Source organism: Pogona vitticeps, chromosome 2 (assembly GCF_051106095.1).
Source record: "Pogona vitticeps strain Pit_001003342236 chromosome 2, PviZW2.1, whole genome shotgun sequence".
In the NCBI taxonomy this organism is placed as follows: domain Eukaryota; kingdom Metazoa; phylum Chordata; class Lepidosauria; order Squamata; family Agamidae; genus Pogona; species Pogona vitticeps.
In genome coordinates this window covers 143,750,348-143,776,715 of record NC_135784.1, presented here as the reverse complement: position 1 = coordinate 143,776,715, position 26,368 = coordinate 143,750,348, and the positions used below count along the sequence as shown (strand labels likewise).

General features: G+C 44.1%; 1 protein-coding gene across 1 annotated transcript; it reads left to right on the top strand.

Moving 5' to 3' along the window:
* Window positions 1–16,614: 16,614 nt before the first annotated feature.
* On the top strand, window positions 16,615–25,774 carry GPR142 (G protein-coupled receptor 142). Its single transcript, XM_020813204.3, has 2 exons — window positions 16,615–17,851; window positions 24,448–25,774. Exons 1-2 carry the CDS (start codon window positions 17,725–17,727, stop codon window positions 25,308–25,310), a joined length of 990 nt encoding a protein of 329 aa, XP_020668863.3. The 5' UTR covers window positions 16,615–17,724; the 3' UTR covers window positions 25,311–25,774.
* Window positions 25,775–26,368: the final 594 nt, after the last annotated feature.

Sequence of the window (26,368 nt, the reverse complement as noted above, 5' to 3'; positions counted from 1 at the left end):
AGTGGCTCTGGAAGTCAGGAAATGTCAGGCTGATCCACTGCATGGACCACAGCTATTGAAAAGCAAGCAAGCTCCCACTTAGCAAAAGGCAAGTCAATCTCTCATTCACTGAGATGACAACATGGGAAGACTCTAAGCTTGGCTTGATTAAGCTGCATAATTAGGTAATTAGCATTTCAATTGCTAATTGAAATTCTAGCATACATTTACATAAAGACTTCAGTTTTCTTGAAGGATTTCCACTGTAGAGGAAATGCAGATACAATCATTTTCTCAATCTTGTGCAAAAGTGGTATTTAGAAACTCTCCAAAAGATAGCTTTTCCCTCCAGAGCATATATACAGTTAACAGACAGTTTGCCTGACAGTTTCAGACTGAACCAGATCTGAATCCCTATTGAAATTCCACCAGGATTTCACCCAAACATCAGCCTCACCCTGGAACAATCTACACAACAGGGGCATTTTCTAGACACCACCGTAAAGCTACAATATGGACATCTTAGCACCAAAAACCCACCAATCGCTGCAGCTACTTGCATGCTTCCAGCTTCCTAAACACACAACAAAAGCCATTGTTTACAGTCAAACCCTCAGATACATTCGCATCTCCTCGGACCCCTGAGATAGAGACTTCAAACTCAAGGATCTACAAAATGCATTAACTGGACTACAACACCCACCCGATATGAAAAAGGAACAAAGCAACAAAGCAAAACAGAAGTAAAAAAAACCTGTTATGATATATGGGGCAGGTTTATTGGATATGTGCTAACAAGAGGAAAAGGGAAACTTCCAAACCAGGAATCAGAAGAGGACAATAAAGGAAGAAGAAGAAAGACAATGGAAGAAGAAGATTATTGCAATAGGTCCCAACTAGGGTGGTGGGGAATACAATTGATTTGTATTTTGGTTTATGTGTTTTATGTTATAGTTTATTTTAAAAAAATTAAGTAAAATAGTAACCTATTGCAGGACAGACCCAGAAGAGAAAACAACAGAACACCACTAGTTGTCACTTTTAGGCCACAACTGAGACCACTCACACACATCTTAAGTGATCTCCAACCCATCCTCAGCAAGAACACTTCACTCACCCAAGCCCTTGGTGGCAGACCTATACTTACCTGTACCTACAGACACACACACCCATCTCAAACAATTACTGACAACAAACTATACAACGCTGACACAGACATGGAAACTAAACCCTGTCACAGACCCAAATGCTAACTCTGCCCTTACATCTATTCTGGCAACATGATTACAGGACCTAACAACGTCACACACAACATCAGGGCACCTTCAACTTGTTCCTTAGCTAATGTGATCTATGTCATCTTTTGTCAACAGTGCTCCTCTGCACTCTACATAGGACAAACAGGATAATCTCTACACAAAAGAATAAATGGACATAAATTAAGCATCAAAATCCACAATATACAGAAACCTGTCTACAACTATTTCAGCCTACCAAGACACTCTTTGCAAGATATGAAAGTTGCTGTTTTGGAAAAGAAACACTACAGGACAAGAATACAGAGGGAAACAGCTTGATAAAATGTGCATGCACAATGGACACTCATATAAATGGATTGAATATAAGTCAAGGTTTCTGAAGTCATTACCAAATACTGTATAATACTTATGCTGTTATCTACTATAATTTTCCTTCACAACTACCGGATCCATCTTTTAGTACAAGGCTCAAAGGTAAAAACTTAATAGTCTCTATACTAACACACATTGTTCCTCTGCTGTCTCCTTTAATCATGTTATTGCTCACTATTGTTCTTCCTTCACAGTACCACCAAAAAATAAAAAAAAATAAAACCCACCCCAACCCTTTCTCCCCCCCTTTTTTGCTCTTGTCTTGGTTTCTGTTTTCTCTCTCTTGTGGGAATGTTTATAAAACCAGACTTCAAAAGGACTGAACAGCAAACATAGGTCATAAATTACTGCACATGTGAGATGCAACCATACAGCACTGATTCTTAAAGTCCGCATTAATATTTTACTTGTGAACTCCGTATTTTATTCCACATGTCTGAAGAAGTAGAATTGTCCATGAAAGCTCACCTTAAAATACGTATAACAGTCTTTAAAGTGGCACACGGGTTTTGACTTTGTAATAATTTTTTATTTTTATTTTTTCTTTGTATTTTGCCTGATATGCTTGCACAAACTAACACGGCCACCTCTTCTAAAACCACAGATATGAAGGAGTTTCTCAGTGCTCCCTAACCATTAGACATGTGGCGAAATGCATGGCAAATGCTTTTGCATGGTGTGAGCCACACTGCAGGGTGATCTTTATGAATCAAGCAAACACATGGACAAAGTTCATTGCATGGAGCTTTCCCACCTAATCTACATTTTTTGTGGAGAGTAAATTGAATGGGAAGGATAAGCCAGTTGCTCCTAGCTCACATGGAAATATTAAACGAATGAAGTTTAAGAATCAGAATCATAGGCAACTGGATCAGATGACAGCACATCTTTTATAACTATGATTTTCCAGTATTGTAATGGACATGGAACTTGTTTATTTTTAAAGCCATTTTGACTCTTGATTTAAGCTTACTTCATACATGCACACACGGGCATGGGCACACACACACACACACAAAGTAACTAGATATAGGAACTAATCAACATATATATATAAACAATTCATTACAAAGAGCAGAAGAAACATTCATATCCGTACTGTGTAAAAGCTTTATATACACAGTACGGATATGAATGTTTTTATATATATAAAACATTCATATCCGTACTGTATAAGCTACTGTATATATAAGCTTTATATAGAAATTTTTAAAAAGGAACTTTTAATTAGTGACAATCTGCTAGTGACATAACTTCTGTTGTGCAGGTGGAGGTATTGGCTGGAATAAATAATTCATTACCCAGAGGAAAATAAACATTCATATTCATACTATGTACAAGCTTTTCTTATATATATATGTCACTAGCAGATTGCCACTAATTAAAGAGTTCCTTTTTAAAAATTTCATGGTGTTCACAACTTCATATCATTGTATGCAAGTTGCACACACCCTGAAATGTTTTTTAAAAGGAACTGTTTAGTTAATGGCAATCTACCACTGCCTGTGAAATCACCTCCATTGTGCAGGTGAAGCTACACAACAGGATACTGACCACCTTCTATACATGAACCAAAACAGACACACATTTGGCAGAGGGAGGAGATCTAATCCACCATTACCTCCCATCTGCCACTTGAGATAAAGGTTCATTCTGTCTGATGTGAGAGCCAGCCTCTAACTGGGCTGTCTTGGTGATAAAGTAAGATGACACAAAATCAGTCTGTCCAACTCTATATATTCTGATGGACAATAGTTCACCATGGTCTTGGCAAAGTTGTCTCCCATCACCTAATATCTGATAAAAGTATTCCCAAGACACCCAGTGTAGTGTAGTAGACGGAGTGATGGACTAGGACTCTGGAGAGCATAGAAACTGACCAGGAGAATGGAACTGGTAAAACTACTCACTTAGCTAGAAAGCCCTGTTAGGGTGGCTATAAGTTAGTTCCAACTGGGCAGCACATAACACATCTGCATACATACCCAAGATATTCTACCAGTAATGAATGTCCTCTGGCACTGAACCAATGTTCTAAGGTGCCAGTACATTCCCTAACACAGGTCAAAGGCTGCTTTAAATTTGGGACCTCACTCACGGAAAATCTCAAGTCTCAAAATCATACGGCAAGGGCCAAGTGTGGACCTCCTGCATCCACCAGTGACATTCTACCCACCAATATCCAGATGACAGTCTCTCTGTCTGTGGCGTTCAACATTCACATGTTTCTTAGTCTGTAATTTTCAACTACAAGGAATATCTAAGGTATTGGTAGTAAAACAATGAAAGGTCTAAGGATTTGTGAAGATGCAGAATCCAAATCAAAATTTCTCTACCTTCACATGCCATGGAATACGATCCCTGCGGCAAGAAAATCAGTAAGTCAAATATAGCCTTTGTATCTGTGGCTGACAGTATGTATGGAACATGCTCAGAACAGCTTTTGTAAGAGGTAGAGAGCCCCGTTTCTTGTTGCTATTGTTAGTGAAAAATCGCTGGTTGGTTGACCCTGAGGGAAAGGCCATGACACAAACTACAGCACCGAGGTGGGAATCCAACAGCAAAGCCTGACATGAAAGCTTCGTACGGAAGCAGGAGGGCAGAGTTTACACTTCATTTGCCTGCCTAATATAAAAGCAGATGCCAGCACAAATCCTATCAGTCCAGACAGCTATTCAATAGATGGGAACAGGCTAATATTTCCCCAGCTGTGACCACAGTGGATGTCACAGGGATGAAGGTCACAGTCTACTAGAGCACACCCCTGGGGCAGGGGGGGGCGGGGTGTGTGTCCTGGGTAGAAGAATGGACCAATGCACACTCCTATAAAGCAGACGCCTCAATGTGACTCCTGCTGCCAAGAGGACAAGCTAACGGGGGTCTTTATCCACAGCTGCATAGTTGGAAAAAATTTAATCTGGTCATGACTCCCCCCCCCCTCCATCCCCCAAGTCATCTACAAAGTCACAAATCTGCAGTGCCCTTGGCACAACTTTTCCATTATTCTTGTACGGTAGCAGTACAATTGTGACATCTATCCTCTTGAGCAGCCATTTTGCATGGACAGTGTCCCTTCCTTGTTCCTTCTGCAAGAGACTGCCTATGGGATGAACCACTTCCTTTCCCCTCTAAGTGTAACCACAGTCCCTATTCCAGATTCCAGCTACCGCCAGCATCACTAGAAAAAGTATCTCTTGTGGGGTCCCTTAAGTGCTATCCAAGATGAATATTACCAAAAGACAGGCAGCAAAGCTGATCATTGTGCCATCTTTCCTGCCATACAGACATACAGGACTGGCCTACACCTACTGCAATGTGTGGTCTTCGATCCTAAATGTGTGTGAACTGAGAAGGCGCCAAATAATTAAACCTTGGTCTTGGTTTCCATGGGACCCAGAGAGAGAATGCTCTGTTCACTTCAGAGAGCCAGTGGGGTGTAGCAGATCAATTGCTGGACCAGGACCCAGAAGGCCTGGATTCAAATCCTCTCTCAGCTATGGAAACTCACTGGCAGGGTGGTAAATCACCCTTTGAACATCCCGCAAAACTCAAAAAACCCATTAGGGTCATTATAAGTGAGAAGCCACTTTACAGCACATAACAACATCACCAAAAGCATTATAGCCTCTTCATCAAGCACACAACAGTCCAACCATTATTGATATCACTTCAGTAACAACGATAGCTAGGCCCTTGTACAGCTGAGGAGATATCTTGTGCTCTGCTGACCTGTAGCTGACCATTCTTCCTAACAAGAGGATAAGGGTGAATCTCCTTGTCATGTAACGGAGGCAGTCTTCCACTCGATTTCTAGCGGGCTCTCTTGTTTTGCTGCAGTTGTCTTTGCAGCCAACAGAGTCCTCACACTGGGGAGGACAAAGTGCCCCCAATACCCCTGGATGCTGTGTGTGTGCCATGGGTGAGGGTAGGGGACAGTTGTGGGCCTCTGCAGGCTGCTCACCCTACCTTATGCCATCATGCTGTGGCCTAGCTGTTCTGAAATCCTTAAGACACTGTAGAAACTCCAGCCCTTCAATAGAAACAGACTGGTATATTTAAAGTTATTTATTGTATTCTATATTGATACTTTTCAATAATATTTGGAAAAAAGAAGAGGCCATGTAAGGACCTTTGAAGCACAAGGCAGGAACAGATTTACTGCATGTTTCTCTTTACATTTCAGTGAGTAAAAGAGTAAATGGAATACTCATTAAGGTCAAATACTGAAGGAATGGGCCTGGAGTATCTCCCACTGATCTGCACCTTGCTGTAGCTCTGGCCTTGTGAACACTACACCCTGGAGGCTGATGGAAAACAGCCTTGCCTTTGATTTTAGTGTTGGCTCAGTTAGTTGCAACATGAACTACCTGCTGGAGGAAAACCAATCATAAAACTTCAATTGCTCACCAAGTCCTCTCGCTTTCTTGACATTGACCACATCTAACAGATCAACATGATGGGACCTGACAGGGAAGGCCTGGCGTCAAAGCAATCATGAGCCTCACCTTCTGGGACAAAGTGGGGTGTTGTTGTGTTGTTTTTTCCTGCAATGGTGCAGAAAATTCCCACATGCAGATTTAAATCCCTATGGGAGAAAGCTGCTATTTCCGGGCACAGATTTAGAAACAGAGCTTCCAGATGTTTGTTTACTGACACAGTTATTATAGCAGCTGATTCCGCTTCAGTCCTGGCCAGATGGTAGAAGCAAATGTGTGTCTTAAGGGTAACCATCTAAGCTTTGTTGCTGTAGTGCTCAAGAAAATGATGTCCTGCGTTTTTCAAGTTGCTAGGGTATATGTGTCACTGGAGACCAAGACCAAGATCATCCACACTGTTGTATTCCCAGTCACCATGTGTGGGTGGGTGTGAAAGTTGGGCAGCAAAGAAAGCTGACAGGAAGAAAAAATTGATTTGTTTGAAATGTGGTGCTGGAGGAGAGCTTTGCAGATACCCTGGACTGCCAGAACAACAAACAGGTGGGTCGTAGATCAATTCAAGCCTGAACCATCTCTGGAACCAAAAACATTGTAGTTGAGTCTGTCCTACTTTGGGTCCATCACGAGAAGGCAGGATACTCTGGAAAAGGTAACAATGCTGGGAAAGGTGGAAGCAAGCAGGAAAAGAGGAAAACCAAATATAAGATGGATTGACTGCCTAAAGGAAGCCTCAGGCTTGAGTTTACAAGGGCTGAGCAGGAATGTTGAGGACTGGACATGTTGGAGATGGCTCATTCCTAGGGTCACCATAAGTCAGGGACATGGCACAAAGCAACAACAAAGTTGTCAAAATCACAGTAGCTGTTCTTGGTTTGTGTCTTTAATGTGAGAAAGGTTCATCAAGGTTTTATCTATCACAGAAGAACCTATGACACCTTAGCTTAGCTTAAAATAAATTATGATAATGAGAATAGCACCATGGAAGATGTGCAGAAAATATATTTCTTTTTCACCATTGACTAATTATAACTTTTATTGTACGTTTCAGAAACAAGGAGGGAAGGCTGTCAGGGAAGACTTCCAGAGGTACACATAACATTTGCTGCAACTTTACAAATGAAGTTACATGTATGAGGGGAGCCTCTTGATGCGATGGTTAAACTGCTGTACTGCAGTCAAAACTCTGCTCATGACCTGAATTCAATCCCCAGGTAGTCAGATCAAGGTTCACTCAGTCTTCCATCCTTCCGAGGCTGGTAAATTGAGTACCCAGCTTGTGGGGGTGGGCAATGTGTAGCCTGCATAAGTACATTGTAAACTGTCCTTTAAGTGCTATGGGGTGATATATAAGCAGCATGCTTTTTGCTGTTACAAACACAGGGACTAGACCCTGAGATGAACCTAGATGCCAGCTCTCTGTCTCTGTTCCTTCTTGCAACACCATTATAGGACCTAAATGTGAGACCAGTAATAGCGAGGTGGGTGAGGTTCATTCAGTAGCTTACCTTTGAGTGTGATAAACGTTATTGTCTGCCAGCAAAGCTCTCCACCTTCTCCATAAGATGAACAAGACAGTCTCTATGCAGAACAGACACAAAGCTGACATCAGAAATGGCAATAAGTCAAAATCCACCGTGAAAACACTTCAGCCTCTTAGGACATCCTGTCACTGATCTTCAAGTAGCATTGTAAGGTAAAGAAACTTCAGAGAGAGAGATTAGAACAGAATAACGCTGTGTTATAATTCCTGAGGAAATCCCAGTCAGACGTCTGAATCAGGATACTGAATGGAAGTATAAATTGGCCTGTGTACTCTCAGGATGCTTGTGTTATCGTGAATAGTTTGGTGAATGCCCAATGTGAATAACACAGTTGTCACTTTTGAATGCTGTCTGCATTCAGTGACCCCTTGACTTCACCACTTTGAGTCCCTGTTTCCTAACCATGTATGTGTGTTATGTGCAGTCAAGCAAAACCCAACTTACAGCAACCCTAACAGTGCTTTCAAAGTAAGTGAGATATCTATGGAGTGGTTATGCCAGTTTCATTCCCCCAGTGAGTTTCCGTGGTGGGGCAGAAATCCAAACCCAGATCTCCTGAATCCTAGTCTGCCACTCTATCCAACATACCACCCCGAGCTTCCTCCCAGCCATCTTTATACGTATTAGGAATGTACATATCCTCAACATTTGACAATCCTTTCTGCTTCTGATGAACTGGAGGATGGTCCACAAAAACTCATCCTATAACAAGTGTCTTTTTATCTTTACGGTGATAGAAGATGCTGATGTTTTTGCTGCAACAGCCCAACACAGCAGTCTCTTTTGCCACCTGTTACAGCAGCATCTTTAACCTGCTACAGCCTCCAGGGGGCATGCTGGACCCTTCAGTGAGGACCACTTCCTAGCAATCACATATTGACTCACCATTACCACCACTGACTTTGTTGACTCAAGGCTATTATGTCTCGCTGGCTGAAGAAAAAGCACAGATAGGATTACACCCTGAAACACGTTAATGGATGTAAAAGGCTACTGATAAGCTGGAGAGAGAGAGAGAGAGAGAGAGAGAAAGAGAGAGAGAGAGAGAGTAGTTGTCACAATGGAACAGAGGTACTGGATGATCGAAGGCATGGCTCTCTACCAGGCTGATCTACTGATAGGAATTGGCTTTGTAAGAGAAAGGCATCTTCTGGCAGCAGAGAGTAAAGGGCAGCCTGGAAACACTTGTTTCCCAAAGGACCTGATGGCTCTTAGGTAGTATTTTTTCCTACAGAGGGATCACCTCCAGGATGGCAAAGGTACAGAGATACTGTAGACATTGTCATCAGTGGAGTACAAGATCAGTTTACCTTTCCATGACTCAACAGACAAGCAGACACAATGTGTTCTTGTGGTGCACTTTTCCCCATAGGGCGAAATCATTTTGTGAGACTCTTACATATAGGTTGTCATTAAAGCTGAAGGTTTTCCTCCATTGAGGTCATCTCCATTAAAAAAAGAAATTCTGTATGCAGCAGAGCAATTAGTGCTGAATAATTATACATGCTTCCTACATCTTTCCCCTACTCTGGATGGATAAAGTGTGCTCCTGGGGGCCATATTACAATGCTCCCTCTCCCAATGGATTGGCACATCCACATAAATGGCTGTGAGCTCAGAAGCAATGTAATGATTTCAGAGTGACTGAGGTCTCTGAATGCAACTAAACATAGCCACGAGCCTGGGATTTCACATCTCCACCAAGACCTCTGCATATACAGCACTGGTTTGGATCAAGACCCTTAGCATGGGGAACGACGTGAGCTTGCAAATGTGTGTCAGAATCCATGCCCACGCTGGGAAATCTCTGCCTTTCCGTGGGTTGTTGGACACCATTTCCCATCAGCTTCCAGCCTGGCCAACAGTGAAAGACGGTGGAAATAGTGGTTGACTGGTGGACAATCATGACTGAAATGCACATCCAGGGGCAGAGCACATACTTTGCAGGCAAAGGTCCACAGTTCAATTCCAGGGCTAGAAAAGAAAACACAAAGATCAGCAGTCATTTAGTGTCAACTGCACTGGGCTGTCTGTCTGTCTGTCTGTCTGTCTGTCTGTCTGTCTGTCTGTCTGTCTGACTGACTGACTGACTGACTGACTGACTGACTTCCAGGCCACGCATCTGACCTGATGGTCACTCTGGGCGATGCACAACACTAAGAGGAATAGCCCCAAAATACATACAGCTAAAATACAATATGTCAAACAACATATTAGGTGCACCAACGCTCTGATTCAGTCTAAGAAAAGCTTTCCGTGTACATTCTTACGTACAGTACACTCCCGCTGGTCATGTGCAAATACTTTTCTGAAGCATAGCTAGAACCCGATCAGTAGGTGTATTGATTAAGCTGGGATACCTACCTTCTCCCGGTCCTATACACATAAGCACTATAAATAATGCCCCCTTCATCAACAAGCATACATAAAGGATTGGAACAAATCTACCGTTTTACCACCTTTACTCCACAAGTGACAGGATGGTTAAAGAGCATAAAAGATTAACTCACCTGCATTAAGGGCCATAAGCGGATACATTACCAGAAAACACCAGATGGGCTTTTTCTGACTGACTAATCAAATTCAGAAATTTATTTCCAGCAATATGCAGGTTACCTTTTGACTCAATTTTACCAGATCTTGGTTGGCTGTGAATTTCTATGCTCCATTTGCTTCGATTTGTAATAGAGCCAATGTCTAAATTTGATTAGTTTGTTAACAATGATTTGATTCGTTCCGTATTTTGGTCCATTGAAATTCAATCAGCCAGCAAAAACACCTGTGACTAGAAAACCAGGTTCTCCAGTCAAAAGGGGATTGAAGGTGTCATCGGACGGCAAGTTAGCTTGTGCTTTGGACCATTCCTGGCATAGTCTTGACAACTACACAATGTAAGAGAAATTGGGAACCAGCCTGATCTTCTGTGCCCATTCAGAATTTTTTGGTTCAGCAACAGAAATATTATTATTTTTCCCTCCCTCCCTCCCTCCCTTCCTTTTCGAGCTGGGCTGGAGCAATCAGAACCAGCTCGCATATGCATGGAAAGGTCGCTTTAAATGAGATCACACCCAGTGGAGCAACCCTTTTCAGCACAATCCAACCCTATTCTGCTTCCCTGTCTGATCACATCCTCACTTAACCATTCACATTGTTAAATGTGCCCATTTTGAAGGTGAGTTATACAAGATGAGAGAAATAACAGAACGACTCAGGTATCTCCTTGTGCATGTGACTACCTTGAGGCATATTCTGTCACCCATTTTTGGACCTCCATACTTCCTCCCTTTACACCACATTTTTACCATCAGGCCTCATGTGCAGCTTTGGAGATTTTTAAAAACTGCTTGCACATTTTGTGTATTTATAGTTAATTCTGATAACCCTATTGCCAAACGGTGGATATCCCCCCCTCACTCCATGGATCAACATGGGCCCTTTCTTTAAAAAAAAAAGTGGTTTAATACCTTTATTGTACCACCAGAATACAATAAATAGGCCTTCAGGATCTCCAGCACTCCTCATCCGGCTGGGTATTATAGAATTTGAAGGGCACTAAAAAATCCTAAACCATCTTAGTAAAAGACTGAGGCTTCAGGATTTGTAGTTAAATACTGGAGATGGCAACGGCAAGCTTTAGGGGATGTAGAGTCAATTGTTTTTCTCCATTCCAAGATGGGGCGCCAGTCACTCACTCAATCCTGTATTGCCTTGCACTGAAGCAGATAGTTCCAGTTTTGGAACGGAGCAGAAGCACCTGGAAACATGGCAATCCCCATTTCAGAAAAACTGGAGATTAAATTTAATTGTGGATGAAGAAAAAATAATAATAATAAATTAATTAAATTCAAGTCTTTTGAAAGACAACCAAGTTGGTAGCCCTCCCTCCAACTTGTGTTGCATTATCTGCATAGTTTTATAATGGACTTGTGTCAAATACTTTATTTCAGCTGTCCTGAGTCTCCTGCCATCAACGAAGGATGGCCCAGAGGTCTTGATAGATCAGTGGTTTAGGTATCCAGCCCCGGAGCTAGAGGTTGGGAGTTCAGTTCCCCACTGGACCACCTTGGCAGGGGCTGGATTCAATGATTCATAGGCTCTCCCTTCTAACACTGCAGTTCTGAGATTAAAACACTGTTTCAACCTTATCTGCTTTAACAGATATGCCTTGATCCCACCATACCCTTCATCTCGTTGTCCGCTGAGGAACAAACAGTCTGCCAGTATTAAATGTCCAGCAATACCCCCTTGCATTTAAGACAAGGGCCAGGGGCTCCTTCATCCCTCCCCTTCCAGTGTGAGGGGAAACTGAAGCATTGGCAGAATCCCCTCCTTCAGGTGGCTTCGCTGTGGCCCTCTGGGGATACTTCTGAACAGCCAGACAAGAAAGAGACTTCTCGCCATTTGTTTCTAGACTAAGAGTGCCTCCTAGTGGCCACGGGAAGACTGCAGCGTTAGCCTCGTTTGGCCAGACAGTCTGTGTAAAATTGTTCTTGCCTGGGGGGAATGTCCCTTAGGGGAGAGGCAAAGCAGGGGCAAGGCTGTTTGCTGGAAAGGTTCCCTTGTCCCTGCGTGCTAAGTTGGAGGGACCCATTAAGGGTACAAGCTGCCCCTTAAAAGTTGGAGGGTCTTCTTTGACTGATATTGGTGCCTTCATTGCAGCACTGCCCATTAGGACAAGAGAACTATCACGCAGCTTCTCCTGCACTTCACTCCAGCAGGGCAAGGGTACGGGTGGAGGAAGCTTCTGCTTGTCTCTTGAGTATAAGCCGGTATTCCCAGACATCTAATATTGACAGGCTCTCCCTCAAGTGAAAGTGTGATGTGATTCTCCATGAGTTTATTGAGGGGCTCAACAGGAGATGGCTGGAGCTGCCTTGGGCCCTTGTCTTGCCTGATGCTTATCCCTAAGCTATGTCTTTACAGCTCCCACCTGATCCAAGAAGGACATGTATTACTGAGCTGGGACTGGTTTGTTATTCACATCCTCCAGGGTGTTGCCTAAGCCAGTGGTTCTCAAACGGGGGGTGGGTGGGGTGTCCCCAGATGTTCTTGGGCTGCAATGCCCAGAAATCCCGCCCAGCACAGCAGGTGATGAAGGCTCCTGGGAACTGCAGTCCAAGAACATCTGGAGACCCCCCGTTTGAGAACCACTGGCCTAAATCAAGTGGTGCTGCTTGCAGTCCTGAGCCACAGGATCAGGACTTAGAGATCTTGTTTGGACTACAGCTCCCAGAATCCCTCAAGCAGCATTCCTATTGGCCGTGCTGGCTGAGGCATCTGCTGAACTATAGTCCGCTCCCCCCCCCCCAAAACCCAACTCTGCCAGGATGTACACTGCTCTTAATAGAGCAGGCTCTGCACTTCTCACCAGTTGTCAAGTCTCCCACCCTCACGCCCCCTCCCCGCCCTGTGTGTAGCTGTGGACCCAGAGGCCACTCTTCCAGTGCGATTCTTATTGCAAAGAAACCACATTTTAGTCTGTGATCTCAGCACTCAAAATCATGAAATCCTGTTCCTGAAATAATTTAACTATTTTTCTAAGTGGCTAGCATACCTACCACTGTTGTGAGTGCTGTACAGAGAGTGATCACAGAAATGTCACAGGGGGTGAACACTAGCAAAGCTATTCCTCTCATCCACCCTTTATGGGCCTTTTATAGCATTATGATGATGATGATGATGATGATGATGATGATGATGATGATGATGATGATGATGATGATGATGATGATGATGATGATGTTGTTGTTGTTGCTGTTGTTGCCATTTAGATTTGTGAAGGTCATGTGCTCCCTCTTTCCCCTCTTGATTTATTCATCTCTGTTGTTGTTTTTAATTGTTATTGCTGTTTAGAAAAACTGCAGATAGAAAAACTTCAGGCTTTTAATACTTCTAGCCCACACCTGCAGCTGAGGCTGTCCTGCTTTGGGCACATTGTCAGAAGGCAGGATTCCCTAGAAAAGACAATAATGATGGGAAAGGGGGAAGGCAGCAGGAAAAGCGGAAGGCCAACGATGAGATGGACTGACTCCCTAAAGGAACCCACAGGCTTGAGTCTGCATGAACTGAGCAGGGCAGTTGAGGACAGGGCCTTTTGGAGATCCCTCATTCATAGGGCTGCCATAAGATGAAAGCGACTTGATGACAAACAACAACAACAACAACATCCACCCAGCACCATCAGTTCTGACAGACAGCCACAGTTCTCTAGGAATTCAGGTGGGTTTTTTTTCTCCCCTAGCCCTACCTTGAGATCGCTGCCATTCTTCAATGGTCGGTCCTCTAAATGGATCCTCAGCACCTTGGATCCTGCTTCGCTCCAAGGTCAGGTGTGTTCAGGGTCATATGTCAGGGCAGGTATCCTCTTTTGCACAGCTTACAGGTTTTGCAAAAGATCCCAATGTGCTCTGGGGAAGATAAGCCTGCAAGATGGGAGGGGCAGATTTTTAGCCTCTGGACCGTGGCTGAACATTCCCAATGGGATTGTGGTTGAAGTGAGAGAGAGAGAGGGGATGGAAGACGGAGAGGAAAGGCAAAGATACCCCCTTGGCCTTCTTTAGATGTAAAGGGAGGCTACTCCGTGACCCTTCACGGGCCTCTATCAGCTGCTAAGTGAGTGTACCAAACTGGGCAAATATGGATTCTTGTATTACTAGTGGCAACAGTGCTCAGCACCGCCTGCCATTTGTAGGTTAATTGCTAGACAGTCCATCTGCTGCCGGCTCATTTAAGGGCCGCCAGCATGGAAAAACAACAGCTTGTGGAGGCTGCCCCTCTGCAGCCCTAGAAGGGGAGAGGTGGGGAGGGGATTATGCAGGAGGGAGAAGGAAAAAAGAACACGGGGCCTCAGGCAGTTTGTGTGCCTCTGGTGGGGGAGACCCCCCCTTTCCTACTGCCTGAGGAGGATGGCAAGGGGTGGTGGTGGTGGAAGGAGTCGTCACTGTTGTCCCACAAATCAAGCAAGCAGGGCCCACCCTGAGCTTTCTGAGATAAAAGGGGTCACTTTCCTGCTGGGCCCCATCAGAGAAGGCCCTCTTGGTGGTTCCTCTCCATTCCTTTGACGGAGGAAATTCTCTCCCTCTCTCCTTCCTCTCATGAGTGGCAAGAATCAGTGGTCAAGCAGCTTGAGAAGGTTGAACTGCTGAAGCCTTCAAGAAGCCCACCAGCAATTGAACGTACAACAGTGGCTGACAGACACAGTTGATTGGCTAGGACAAGGGTGGTAAGCGGTAACAGGTGGCCCTTCAGATACTGTTGGACAACAACCCCCATCACCCCCCACCTTTGCAATTCTGGCTACAGCCAATGGGAGTTAGCCCAACAATATCTGGAAGGCCATAAGGTACCCACTGCTAGAACCGACTTTCCCTGAATCTCGATGAGTCCAAGGCCATGACTACATGCGTGAGGAGATATGGATGGAATTTGTGCCAACTTCAGTTGCTGCCCATGACACAAGCTCCACTGCAAGTTTTTAAAAACGTGCATTGGCACCATTTTCAAACCCCTGGGCTGCGTCACTGACTTTAGCATCCATATCAGTGCTTGTTTCTTTCCATGGGAAAACACAGAATGGCATACTAATTTGAAACAAATGATGAGGGCAGACGTGGACCTTGGGGCAGATTCCTGTTGTGAAGTAACTCATGTGTCCGAGGGCAGCTTGTGCATTAACGGAAGTGCCTTCTCCTCATAACCTGATCTATTAGTCCCCCTCTATTCAGCACTGGTTAGGCCTCATCTTGAGTACCATATGCTGTTCTGGACACCACAGAGAAGGGCAACCAGGATGGTCAGGGAACTGGGGGGAAAACCCCCTATGGGGAAAGACCGAAAGAACAGGGCATGTTTAGCCTCGAGAAAAGAAGAAAAGGAGATAGGATAGCACTTTCCCCAAATGAACCTTTACTTTTCCCATCTAGATATATCTCAGCAGAGCAGTGGGAGGACTCAGTTTTGCCTTACATAATTAGCAGCTATATACGTAATTAGCAACAACCCATAAAATAGAATTTTGTTTGTTTCTTTATTAGGAGATTGCATGAACGGTGAATTAGTGGTGAACAGTGAGGGATACAAGAAGCAGGGAGTTTCTGCATCACCCCTGCTTCCCTGGCAAAGCAGAAATGTGCCACTTTTGAAGAAGAGGCAAATGGAGAGGAAGTGTGTGTGTGTGTGTGTGTGTGTGAGAGAGAGAGAGAGAGAGAGAGAGCGACAGACAGACAGAGACAGACAGAGAGACAGAGAGACAGAGAGAGCATACACGACCTGTGCCCCTTTATTTGTAGAACTGGGGTGTTAAGACATGATGGTTGCGCAGCACCTTCCCAGAGAAGAACCAACCTGTGTAGGGCAAGCTGCATGGTCTCAAAACACCCCCAGAAGAAGGGAATAGTAAACCACTTCTGATGACTCTAGTCTTAACCTAGGAAATTCTGGAAAAATCATTGTTAAGACACAGAAAAGTACCTCTGTTTTCTGAGTGGGGCAAGCGGGCCGACGATTAGGTGTGTGACTGGCAGGTATCTCTGGCTGTGCTGAGCCAGTCCAGCTACTCTCTCCACACTGGCTCTCGGTCTCACTGCCTCAAAAGCCCACACCTACAGCTCCTCCCTTTTTCCAGGTGTCTAGCAGCTCACTCAGCCCATTTCACACATCATCCCCCCTGCCAATTCGTGTTCTCTGGCTGGCTCTCGAGAACAGGCTTTGGTGCACAGAGGGAGAGGCCATGTGGTAGTTCACACCACACAATTCATGTGGGAGCGCACCTGAGGACAGACACTTCTGCAGCAGGCACGTCAAGGTAAGAGGCCAGCAGGATTCACCTGTTGGGAAAGGAAGACCTCCGGGTGAGCAGGCAACACGAAGTGGACCGGGTGACACTGTCTATGAAGACAGCAGGGGGAGGGGAGGGAGAGGCAGTGGAACAAACTCAGGCAAGGTCTTTTTATGCTCATTTCCATGGCTTGAGTAGATAAGAGGTTCCCATTAAGTAGGAAAAGGTGGAACAAACACAGAGAAGGATTTATAAAGGGCAATTGAGCATAGATTGTTTCTCTCTAGCTCTATGTTTTTTGATATTTAGAATTATCTCATCAGTCTAAACAGAAGGAACCTCAAAAGTAATCTGATCCAGAGTTTGGACTAGGTGTTAGTCATGGACATGCTTAAAAAGTAAAATTCCCAAGCTCTAATTTAGTCCACTCTCTGTCAGTGCAGGAGGTTCACAACTAAATTGTCCCTAACAGTTGGCCTATCAGTTTTGGACATCCAGACGGAGAAGCAGACAGGATACAATTAGATTTCATTCAGTTTGATCACTTCAAACCTATTCTTCCAGGCACCCATAAGATCTGTTTGGTTTCCATTTCAAGGATTAAGCTAAGTGGATCTCTCACTTACATGTGCATCTGCTCCATGAGCCACAGCCCGTTCCGAGACCGGTGAGATTTGTAGGCAGTTTTGTGCCCTTGGACGCATTGCTGACTGTCTAGCAAACTATCCACAAAGTTTCAGGGGCTCACTGGTGGTGACGCCTTATTCTGCATTTTGTTTTTGTTTAAGACGGATGTCATAATTGTCAGTTAGCTTTACATATTTAGATGCTGCTTGTTATCTCTGGAAAGGAAGAAGATTTGCTGAAACATCATTCTCTCCCAGCTTAACTGAGGGTTTCCTCCTTGAAGGGGGAAGAGAAATTTAACTTATATGGGGAAAAATTTAAAAAGTTTCCTTCCATCCACACTTCCACCAGCACTCTCATTTTGAACAGGGCAGTCTGCTGGCAAGGCAAGAGAAGCCCTATTTATACACACATCCAGCAGCGCATGTTTTATTGACCAGGGAGATCTGCTACTGTATAGTGTAAGAATATATAGAATAGACAGGGTGGTGGGTTGAGGGGGATGAACAGCAATCTCGAATGTCATCAATCATTGCCTGAAGCAGGTACAAAAATGTGATATTGATCCCTTCTCCCGAGCCACAATTTTTTGCCCCTATGTTTAGTGAAGGGAAAAATTAAGTGCAACTTGTCGAGGGTAGGTCGAAATTATAGACAATGATGCTCTTGGGCACTTGACCGCATGCTTCCTTGCCCCCTTGCTCCCTGTTGCAGCTGGAAGGTCCTGGGAGAAGATGAACGTGACCGACCCAACATGGGCCAGAAACACCAAAGACCCACATGGGGAAGAAAGGTCACCATGCGTTGCAGGTGTGGGAGCCATCATCTACTACTGCATCCTGTTGGGCGTGGGCCTGCCAGGTAAGAAGAGGCTCAGAAGGACACCCTCTCCACAGAGGGGCCAGCAAGGAAAAAGGAAGAGGGGCAATCGTAGGGGCGTATGACCTCAGTGATTTATTTTACTATACTCAATTTATTTTAAAACAAGAAAGGGACTAAAAACGAACATATTTTAATTGGGCTGAAATCAAGATTCTGTGAACGGCAGTTCACTTCATCAGACGTTTTAAGCTGCATATAAACTTCCTTACAGGAGAAGCCCACCCGAGGTGGTGTATAGTGAAAAGTTTGTAAAACAATACAACAATAGGCATCCCAAGGATGAGGGGAACAAGCAGCAGATAAAACAAAAGCCAGTTATTCATACAAATGCCTGGCAGAATAGAGAAGTCTTGTGGTGGGCACAAACCACCGGTTTGGCACTTCCTGCCAGTTTGGAGCGTTAGCTGCACAGCTGTTCCTCAGGCGCCCTGGCCTCCCAGCCCTCCCTCTTCCAGAGGGCACCTGCTCGGTGGCAGCAGCTGACTTCCTGGCCCTGCCTCCTCCAGGCACTGCCTCTGAGTGGGTGCCAACCAGGGGAGGCAGAGCTGGGAAGCCAGGGCACGCGCAGAGCAGTTGTGTGCCCAAAGTGCCAAACTGGCATGAACAGCTGAACTGGTGGTTCGTGCCCAAAGATTTTTTTGGGGGGTGGGGGGGGTCATCATGCGTTGCAGGCATGGGTTCCAAAAGCCCAGGACCACCACTCAGAAATTTCTGTCTTTGGGGAAATAGTGTCAAAAAAAGTGGAACCTAGAATGACACTCCAGTATGGAAACAGCAGAAGACATAAGGGTGTGCTTATAGGAATTATTCACAAACATAAAGTAGCAACCCCGTATCTTCCAGGGATCAGTTCCAAGCCCCACTTCCACAGATGCTGAAAATGGCAGATTATAGAAAACACTATACAGTGGTGCCCCGCATGATGACGATAATTCGTTCCGTGAAAATTGCTGTTTAGTGAAATCATCATCATGCGAAAACCGTTTCCCCATTGGAATGTGTTCCAATGGGGAAACATCTTCGTTGTTCTGTGAAGATCGCTCATAGGACAGCCATTTTGCGAAGTGCCGATCAGCTGTAAAAATGGCTGTCCTGCGAAGCATCAGTCCCAAAAACATAGGGAAGCCATTTTGCGAAGCCGCCGATCAGCTGTAAAAATCGTCGTCTTGTGAAAAAACAGTCCGCAAAGCATGGACCAAATCATCGTCAAGCAGAAATCGCCCATTTGAATCACTGTTTTGCGAATTGCTATACGATTGCAAAACCTCATTTTGCGAGGTCATCATCTAGCGAGGTACCACTGTACATAGTATGGTCTCTGGCTCCCTCTAGTAGGTAACTTCACCATTAGAATATATATTTCTAAGATTTTTCTTTTAATATTTTCAGACTGCGGATAAATGAATCAGTGGATACTAATCCTGTGGCTAAGGGGCCCTGTATCTGGAAATAATAATGAGAAATGTAGGAAGTTGAGTCTTCTGAAGAAGAATTAAAACTCATTAAATCAGCTGGGGAGCAAAAAGAAAGCATTACATCTTTAAAATATGTGAATTCTGAAGGTTTTGTTCATATACTGGAGCATAAAATGGGCTTAATTTATTTCTTAATCTCAAAATCAGAATTCTTTTATACCTTACCTCCAGATGTTAACTCTTGATAGAGAATTCCTTCAACTTGTTGCCCTCCAGATGTTTTAACTATATTCCTGACTGTTGGACATGGTGGGCAGAGTTAATTAGGGTTGTAGGCGCAGGGCCAACATGCTCCTTTGCTCTGAAAATAGGAGACTGCTCAGCTGCCACATATGTCTAGAAATACCAAGAAATACATGATGAGCCAAATCCTGTTGATACCAACATAACATAAAGTTACACTGGCATAAAGGTGCCAGGCATTAGACTTGGCAATAAAGAATTGTGCAATTCAATTTTGCAATTGATTATGTGTCCCCAGTACAACCAATTGCTCAATGTGCTAGTGGAAGTCCTCCGTAGATAGCACTTCTGCCTTCATACTATCATAACTACTGCAGGTGCAACCTCAAGTGTGTGTCCACATAGGTATGCAACAGGATTTTGCCCAGTATTGTGTGTGTGTTTAGTCGTTTAGTCGTGTCCGACTCTTCGTGACCCCATGGACCAGAGCACGCCAGGCCCTCCTGTCTTCTACTGCCTCCCGGAGTTGTGTCAGGTTCATGTTGGTTGCTTCGCAGACACTGTCCAGCCATCTCATCCTCGGTCGTCCCCTTCTCCTCTTGCCATCACACCTTCCTAACATCAAGGTTTTTTCAAAGGACTCTTTTCTTCTCATGAGATGGCCAAAGTACTGGAGCCTCAGCTTCAGGATCTGTCCTTCAAGTGAGCATTCAGGGTTGATTTCCTTTAGAACTGATAGGTTTGTTCTCCTTGCAGTCCAGGGGATTCTCAAGAGCCTCCTCCAGCACCACAATTCAAAGGCATCAATCCTTAATGGGAATCATATCTGTCAGAGCACAAATCAATATAAATCAACACAAATATAATCTTAGAGCTGCAGAGCTGGAAGGGTCACTATAGAACATCGAGTCCAGCCCTTCTCAAGGAGGCACAGTGGGGGAATCGAACTCCCAACCTCTGGCTCCACAGCCAGAGACCTGAACCACTGAGCTGTCCAACAGTTATCAATGTTACAGTCGAGTATGGATGTTGTTTTTTTCCTTTATGCTAAACAAAACAATGAAGGTTATTGAATATTGCATAGAAATAACACAAACATCTCTTCCTCAAACAATTATAATTTGCAAAAAAAACCCTGTAATTTAAATACCAAAATATTTTCAGTATTTGTTCAAGCCACCTCCAACAAAATATTCTTCCTGAACTGCGTGTGATCAAGACATTCATTCATTCATTCTGCATTAATGTAAAATCAAAGAATCATTGAAATGGAACAGCCATTCTCAAACTTATTTTTAAAGGAAGGGCCATGGCCATAAACATAAAATGAGAGAGATATAGGCCAAATCAGGATTGTATAAGTCAGATAACAAACTTCATAAAGTGATGTGTTTCCAGTCTGTGGCCCCCTTCAAATGTGCCAGGGGCCTCCCGGGGACCATATGCCCCTCCTTTAAAATGGCTAATCAAACCCCTAGTAAGGCAGCTTGAAACTACAGTTTTCTTGAGAAATGGTTTTCCAGCCTCTGCTTAAATCAGGGGTGGGAGCACCTTCGGGGAAGGGGAAGCAATTTCACCAACCTCAAACCTGTGAAGGTTGGGCTTCCATCAATGGTATAAGAGTAGCAGAAGTTGGAAAAGCCAATTCTGCTTTACAAGGGATTTGGGAACACACCAAGGAGAAGCTGACTTCCATAAACAAAGTGTGTGCTCCCCAGATGCCTAATTTTAAAACTACATTTTAAAACAACGGTCGGGGCAGCGGAAGGGCCCTCAAATCCTGGAGGCCTGCATGTGGTCCACACAAAATATAGTTGAGCACTCTTGGCTTTATTTTATTGTGTTATATTGTACTGTATTATTATTTACCCCTACAATTTTTCTCCCAGTGTAAGGAACATCTGTGAATTTAGAGAATTTGTGGGGGGTTTTTTTTGGTACTACAGGAAAATCTTTATTATCTGAAAATACAGGAACATAATATAAAGAAACTGGGGGTGGGTTGGGGGATAAATAAAAGCATATTAGGAAAGACAGGACAGGTAGCTTAGCTGCCTTATGTAACTCAGCGTATTAGTTCCAGAGCCAAGCACTAGAGGGCGCCATGACCTCATGCAGATGTGGGGAAGAACTCCGGTTGCCCCTCCAGCCGGTCTTTTTGGCCTTTGACAAGTGGAACTCTAGGGATCTGTGCTGGGAGACATGAGGAACGTTGCTTTATTTAAAAGAGAAGAGAAGTGAAAGGAATCAGATCTGCACAAGGAAAGGGGGGGCATTCAGAGCCAGGCTCAAATCAGGATTACCAAACCAGGTAACAGCTACAAGAGAATGCTTCCTGTTAAGTTTAGAAGATCTGGTCCCTGAAATGGATTAGGAGCATCTTCACTACCTCTTGAGAGCTTTTGCTTTTGATAACCGTAACCGTAAAAGATCTGTTACTCTAAAGCCCTGTTTCATCAACTTAATCTGTTTCCATTTCCTTTTTTAAAAAAAACAAGAGAAAAGGGAGTTTCTAAGTGGACCCCACCATACATGCAACATGGAATGGTCTATTAGGGAGCCCATCTGCTTTCACCTTTGATTCGTGCAGCTGCAAACTATATCCCCCACAGTGCTAAAGAAAACATTTTCCTGCATTTTCGGGTCATTTGTTTAGATATAGCATTTGTATCCTAAATGTCTTTGTTCCATCACAGCCATTTCCAAAGAGATTGCCTTTTTTTGGGTCTGTTTCAACACATGGTCAAAACAAGAGTGGGGGGATGGGAGTAAAGGAAAACATTCAGTAGAACTCTTGTATCCACAGGGGATGCTGAGAAACACGGATTACTGTGAACGCTATTTTAACAACAAACACTATACAGTACATAGTTTGGTCTCTAGCTCCCTCTAGTGTACAGTTCTGGTAAAGACATTGTAGAAATATATTTCTTTAAAGAATGCTATAAGAATGGTTTCCAGCTCCCTTTAGTGACCAATTCGGGTAACTTCACCTTTATATATAAATAAATATAAATACAAATATAAATATAAATAAATATAAATATAAATATAAATATATATATTCTTTTAATATTTTTAAAATTTAGACTGTGTAGGGGAATCAGCAGATACTGATCCTGTGGATATGGGAGTCCAATTGTACTACAACATCTGAAAGACCAACAGATTTGTTTCAATGTCAGCTTTCATGGATTAAAACCCACTGCTTGAATCTTGTCAAGATTTTGTCCTTTAACTATTTTGCTTTTCTTTTCTCAATTTCTCCTTTGATTTTGACTTTTCCCCCTTCTCCTCTATTTTTCCAGGAAAAAAAATTACTCCTGATTCGCAAAAACAGCCAACATAAACCCAAGAGTCAAGGAAATAAATATACTGTATAAGTGCTAAAATGTTTATTACTAGAAGAATAGAATGAATACCCATAAACAGAAATAATAAACAATATATGTGTGAATGTATAAAATGATAAGTAAATTCAGAGACTTATATTACATAAACAGAAGGTTATATATGTAAATCTTCAACATACATCAAGTAGCAAGAGCATGTTGTACAAAACACACAGCTCAAGGGCACAAAGGCCAAGCATTTTGTTAAAGACTCTATTCAAGTTGTAAATTGTGTAGAAAGCATTTCAACTAAAGTTGTCTTCCTCAGTGGCCAGCTTTTTACCGCTTAAAATCTTCAGTGCTTTCCAGAATTTATTTCAATGTAAAAGGTCAAATTCTGTATCGGGGGAGGGGGGAGTCTTCCTTCTTCAGAGGTTCTGAACTGCTCTTGTATGGAAAGGCATTGAAGATGAAGGCTGTCGGGATTTCCCCCATTTTACTTTGGCTTTGGATCACCATAGGGGATTCAGAGACGCTCTACCGCTGTTCCTGGGATTTACTTGTTATTTTATCCAAAACTCACACTCCTGTTACCATTTCTATTTGTGATTACTCCCATGTTATTGCGTATTTATGAATATTCCAGAATGTATATATCTGTTTCCTTGACTCATGGGTTTACGTAACTATTATACCTTTCCCCAAGGAGTATCCAATGGTTTATGTAGTTGTTTGTACTCTGCCCCCATATATCTTCACAATAACTCCGTTTAATTATCCTTATGGTCCATGACCAGCAAAAGACGTTGGACCTAATACAGATTGAAATTACAGTATAAGACAATCACAACCCTAGTACAAAGGAAGAGATAAAGGAAAGTTATAGCTTAAAATCGTTACCCATTAAATCTTTACGTATCTTGCATGCAGTTGCATAGTAGCTCAGGTTGCCTACCTCTCTCTCCCGGAGTTATCGACCCACCGCTGGGCCTTCTCACTAGCTAGATGGCCTGCTCTTCTCCCAGAGGTATAAAAACATCCCTACAGCAGAGAGGGTCTGCCTTTGCACTGATGGCGTGGTAGAATCAATCACACACATTATGTTACACTGCTGGTTCTGTCATGAACCACATGTTGCATTTATTCACCCCTCTGCTTAACCGGTTCTTGGGCTGTCCTGAAGCAACAATCTTACACCAACTACTTTTAGTCCTCACCACCTTCAGGTTAAGCTGAAAGATGACGTGAAGTGGCTCAAGGTGCTCACTCAAGGGTGCACAGAGTTTTGAACCTAGGCCTCTCCTGTCCCAGTCTGGTCTCTCTCACACAATATCTGCTCTCTTACAAATAAATTCAGTTTTAATTATCATTGCTACCACCACTGCTCAGTTTAATTTTTTTTAATATGTGAAAATAAAAACAAAATTCGGTTTTTATCTGACCAAATTTTATGTGTGGAAGGAGGGTATTAATGATTTGGTGTCTTGTTTGCAGTTCTTTCTGCCTCCAGATTTGTAATCCGTCTCCGCTAACTCTTCATCACCTTCTTTCTCTCTCTCTCTCTCTCCCCACTTTCTTGTTCCAGTTAACATTTTGACTGCCATTGCACTCTCCCGGCTGGCTGCCCGCACCCAAAAATCCTCCTACTGGTACCTCCTGGCCCTCACAGCTTCCGACATCCTAACTCAGATCTTTGTTGTCTTTGCGGGTTTCATCCTGCAGTCAGCCATCTTGGACCGCCAGGTTCCGGGCGCTTTTGCCCACACCATCAATGTGTTGCAATTTGCAGCCAACCACGCCTCCATCTGGATGACTGTGCTCCTGACTGTGGACCGTTATGTGGCAATTTGTCACCCACTGCAGTACAGGGCTGTCTCCTACCCTGAGCGCACCCAGAAGATCATCGGTGTCATGTTTGCTGTGTCACTGGCCACTGGGGTCCCTTTCTACTGGTGGCTGGATGCTTGGCATGATGTGTACCCACCCACCACCATGGACAAGATACTCAAGTGGCTGCACTGCTTTATCATCTACTTCATACCTTCCGGCATCTTCCTGGTGACCAATTCAGTGATTATCTGCAAGCTCAAGCGCTCAGGTGGCCCAAACCGGCGTCTCAGCAAAACCACGGCCATCCTATTGGCGATCACCACTGTCTTCATTATCCTCTGGGCGCCACGAACATTCGTCATGATCTACCACCTCTACATGATCTCGGCCAAGCAAGACTGGCGAGTGCATCTGGCCCTCGATGTCGCCAACATGGTAGCCATGCTCAACACTTCCCTTAACTTTTTCCTCTACTGTTTTGTCAGCAAGACCTTCCAGCTCACTGTCCAGGAGGTGTTGGTGTCTTGGAGGCTGCCTTGCAACCCATCACCAAGGAAGAATGGCCCCTTGGACTCATCTCTGAAGCCAATAGGGGTCTTGGATGGCACCTCCGTCTAGGGAAGATGATCTTCCTTCTGCCGTTGGCTCCAGCTTTGCTGAATGACTCCACACTGATTTTCTGGAACAGATAGTATGGATCTAGACTAGGATCATTAGGTAACAGCATCAGAGAGTCAGACGGACTGATCAATGAGTGGTCGCACACGTTCCAGAGCTTAGAAATGTTACTTTGGGGGCATACTGCCTGGAGGATGCTGGGAGCAGTAGTCCAATCACTGCTCTCCCTATGGCCAGAGCAGTGTTGCAGGGCAATCTTTTAAGATCCTCCCACCCCAAGTCGGTTTGGTATAGCAAATCACACAAACCTCTCTGATCTGGTGGGGAATTATTAGTTATTTACTTGGCTGTTGTTGAATTTTCACTACCTCATGTGACAACACAATATGGCTGGTGAAATCATTATATGCCTTGACCTGAGTGTGTGTGTGTGTGTGTGTGTGTGTGTGTATAAGGGGGGAGGTAGGTACCCTTTGCTGCTCTGCCTAAGCAACAACACTGGGAGGGGGCAGTCCTTTTAGGAAGTCCTAGAGAAGATGGACAGTGAGAGAGAGAGAAAGAGAGGAGGAGGAGGAGGAGGAGGAGGAGGAAGAGGAGGAGGAAGAGAGACTGGTGATACCAGAGAAACTATGCAACATTTGTCCTGAGGAGTGGAACAAAACAGGCAGCTTGCTTTATGTCAGCCTTCGCCAACCTGATCCAACAGACCTGAAGGGCACCAAGTGGTGGCAGGTTACTTTAGGGAGATTTCCTTTAGCTCTTTCTACACATAGGCCTAGGCCTAGCAGTTCCGGTATGACTTCTTGTCCCCATTTAAGGGGCAGGGGCACAGATTCTCGGGCAAATCCAACAATAGGAAAACTTTGCTAAGCCACAGACAAATTTTAAAATCAGAAGCAATGTGCGTTTGTTTGTTTATATAGTGTTCTTCTCTCCAGAGGACCCAGAACAATATATTGTGTGCGCGCGCGCACACGCACGCACGCACGCACACGCACACACACACACACACACACACAGATTCAGTAAATGGCAGGGCTTCCCTGCCTAAGGGATGC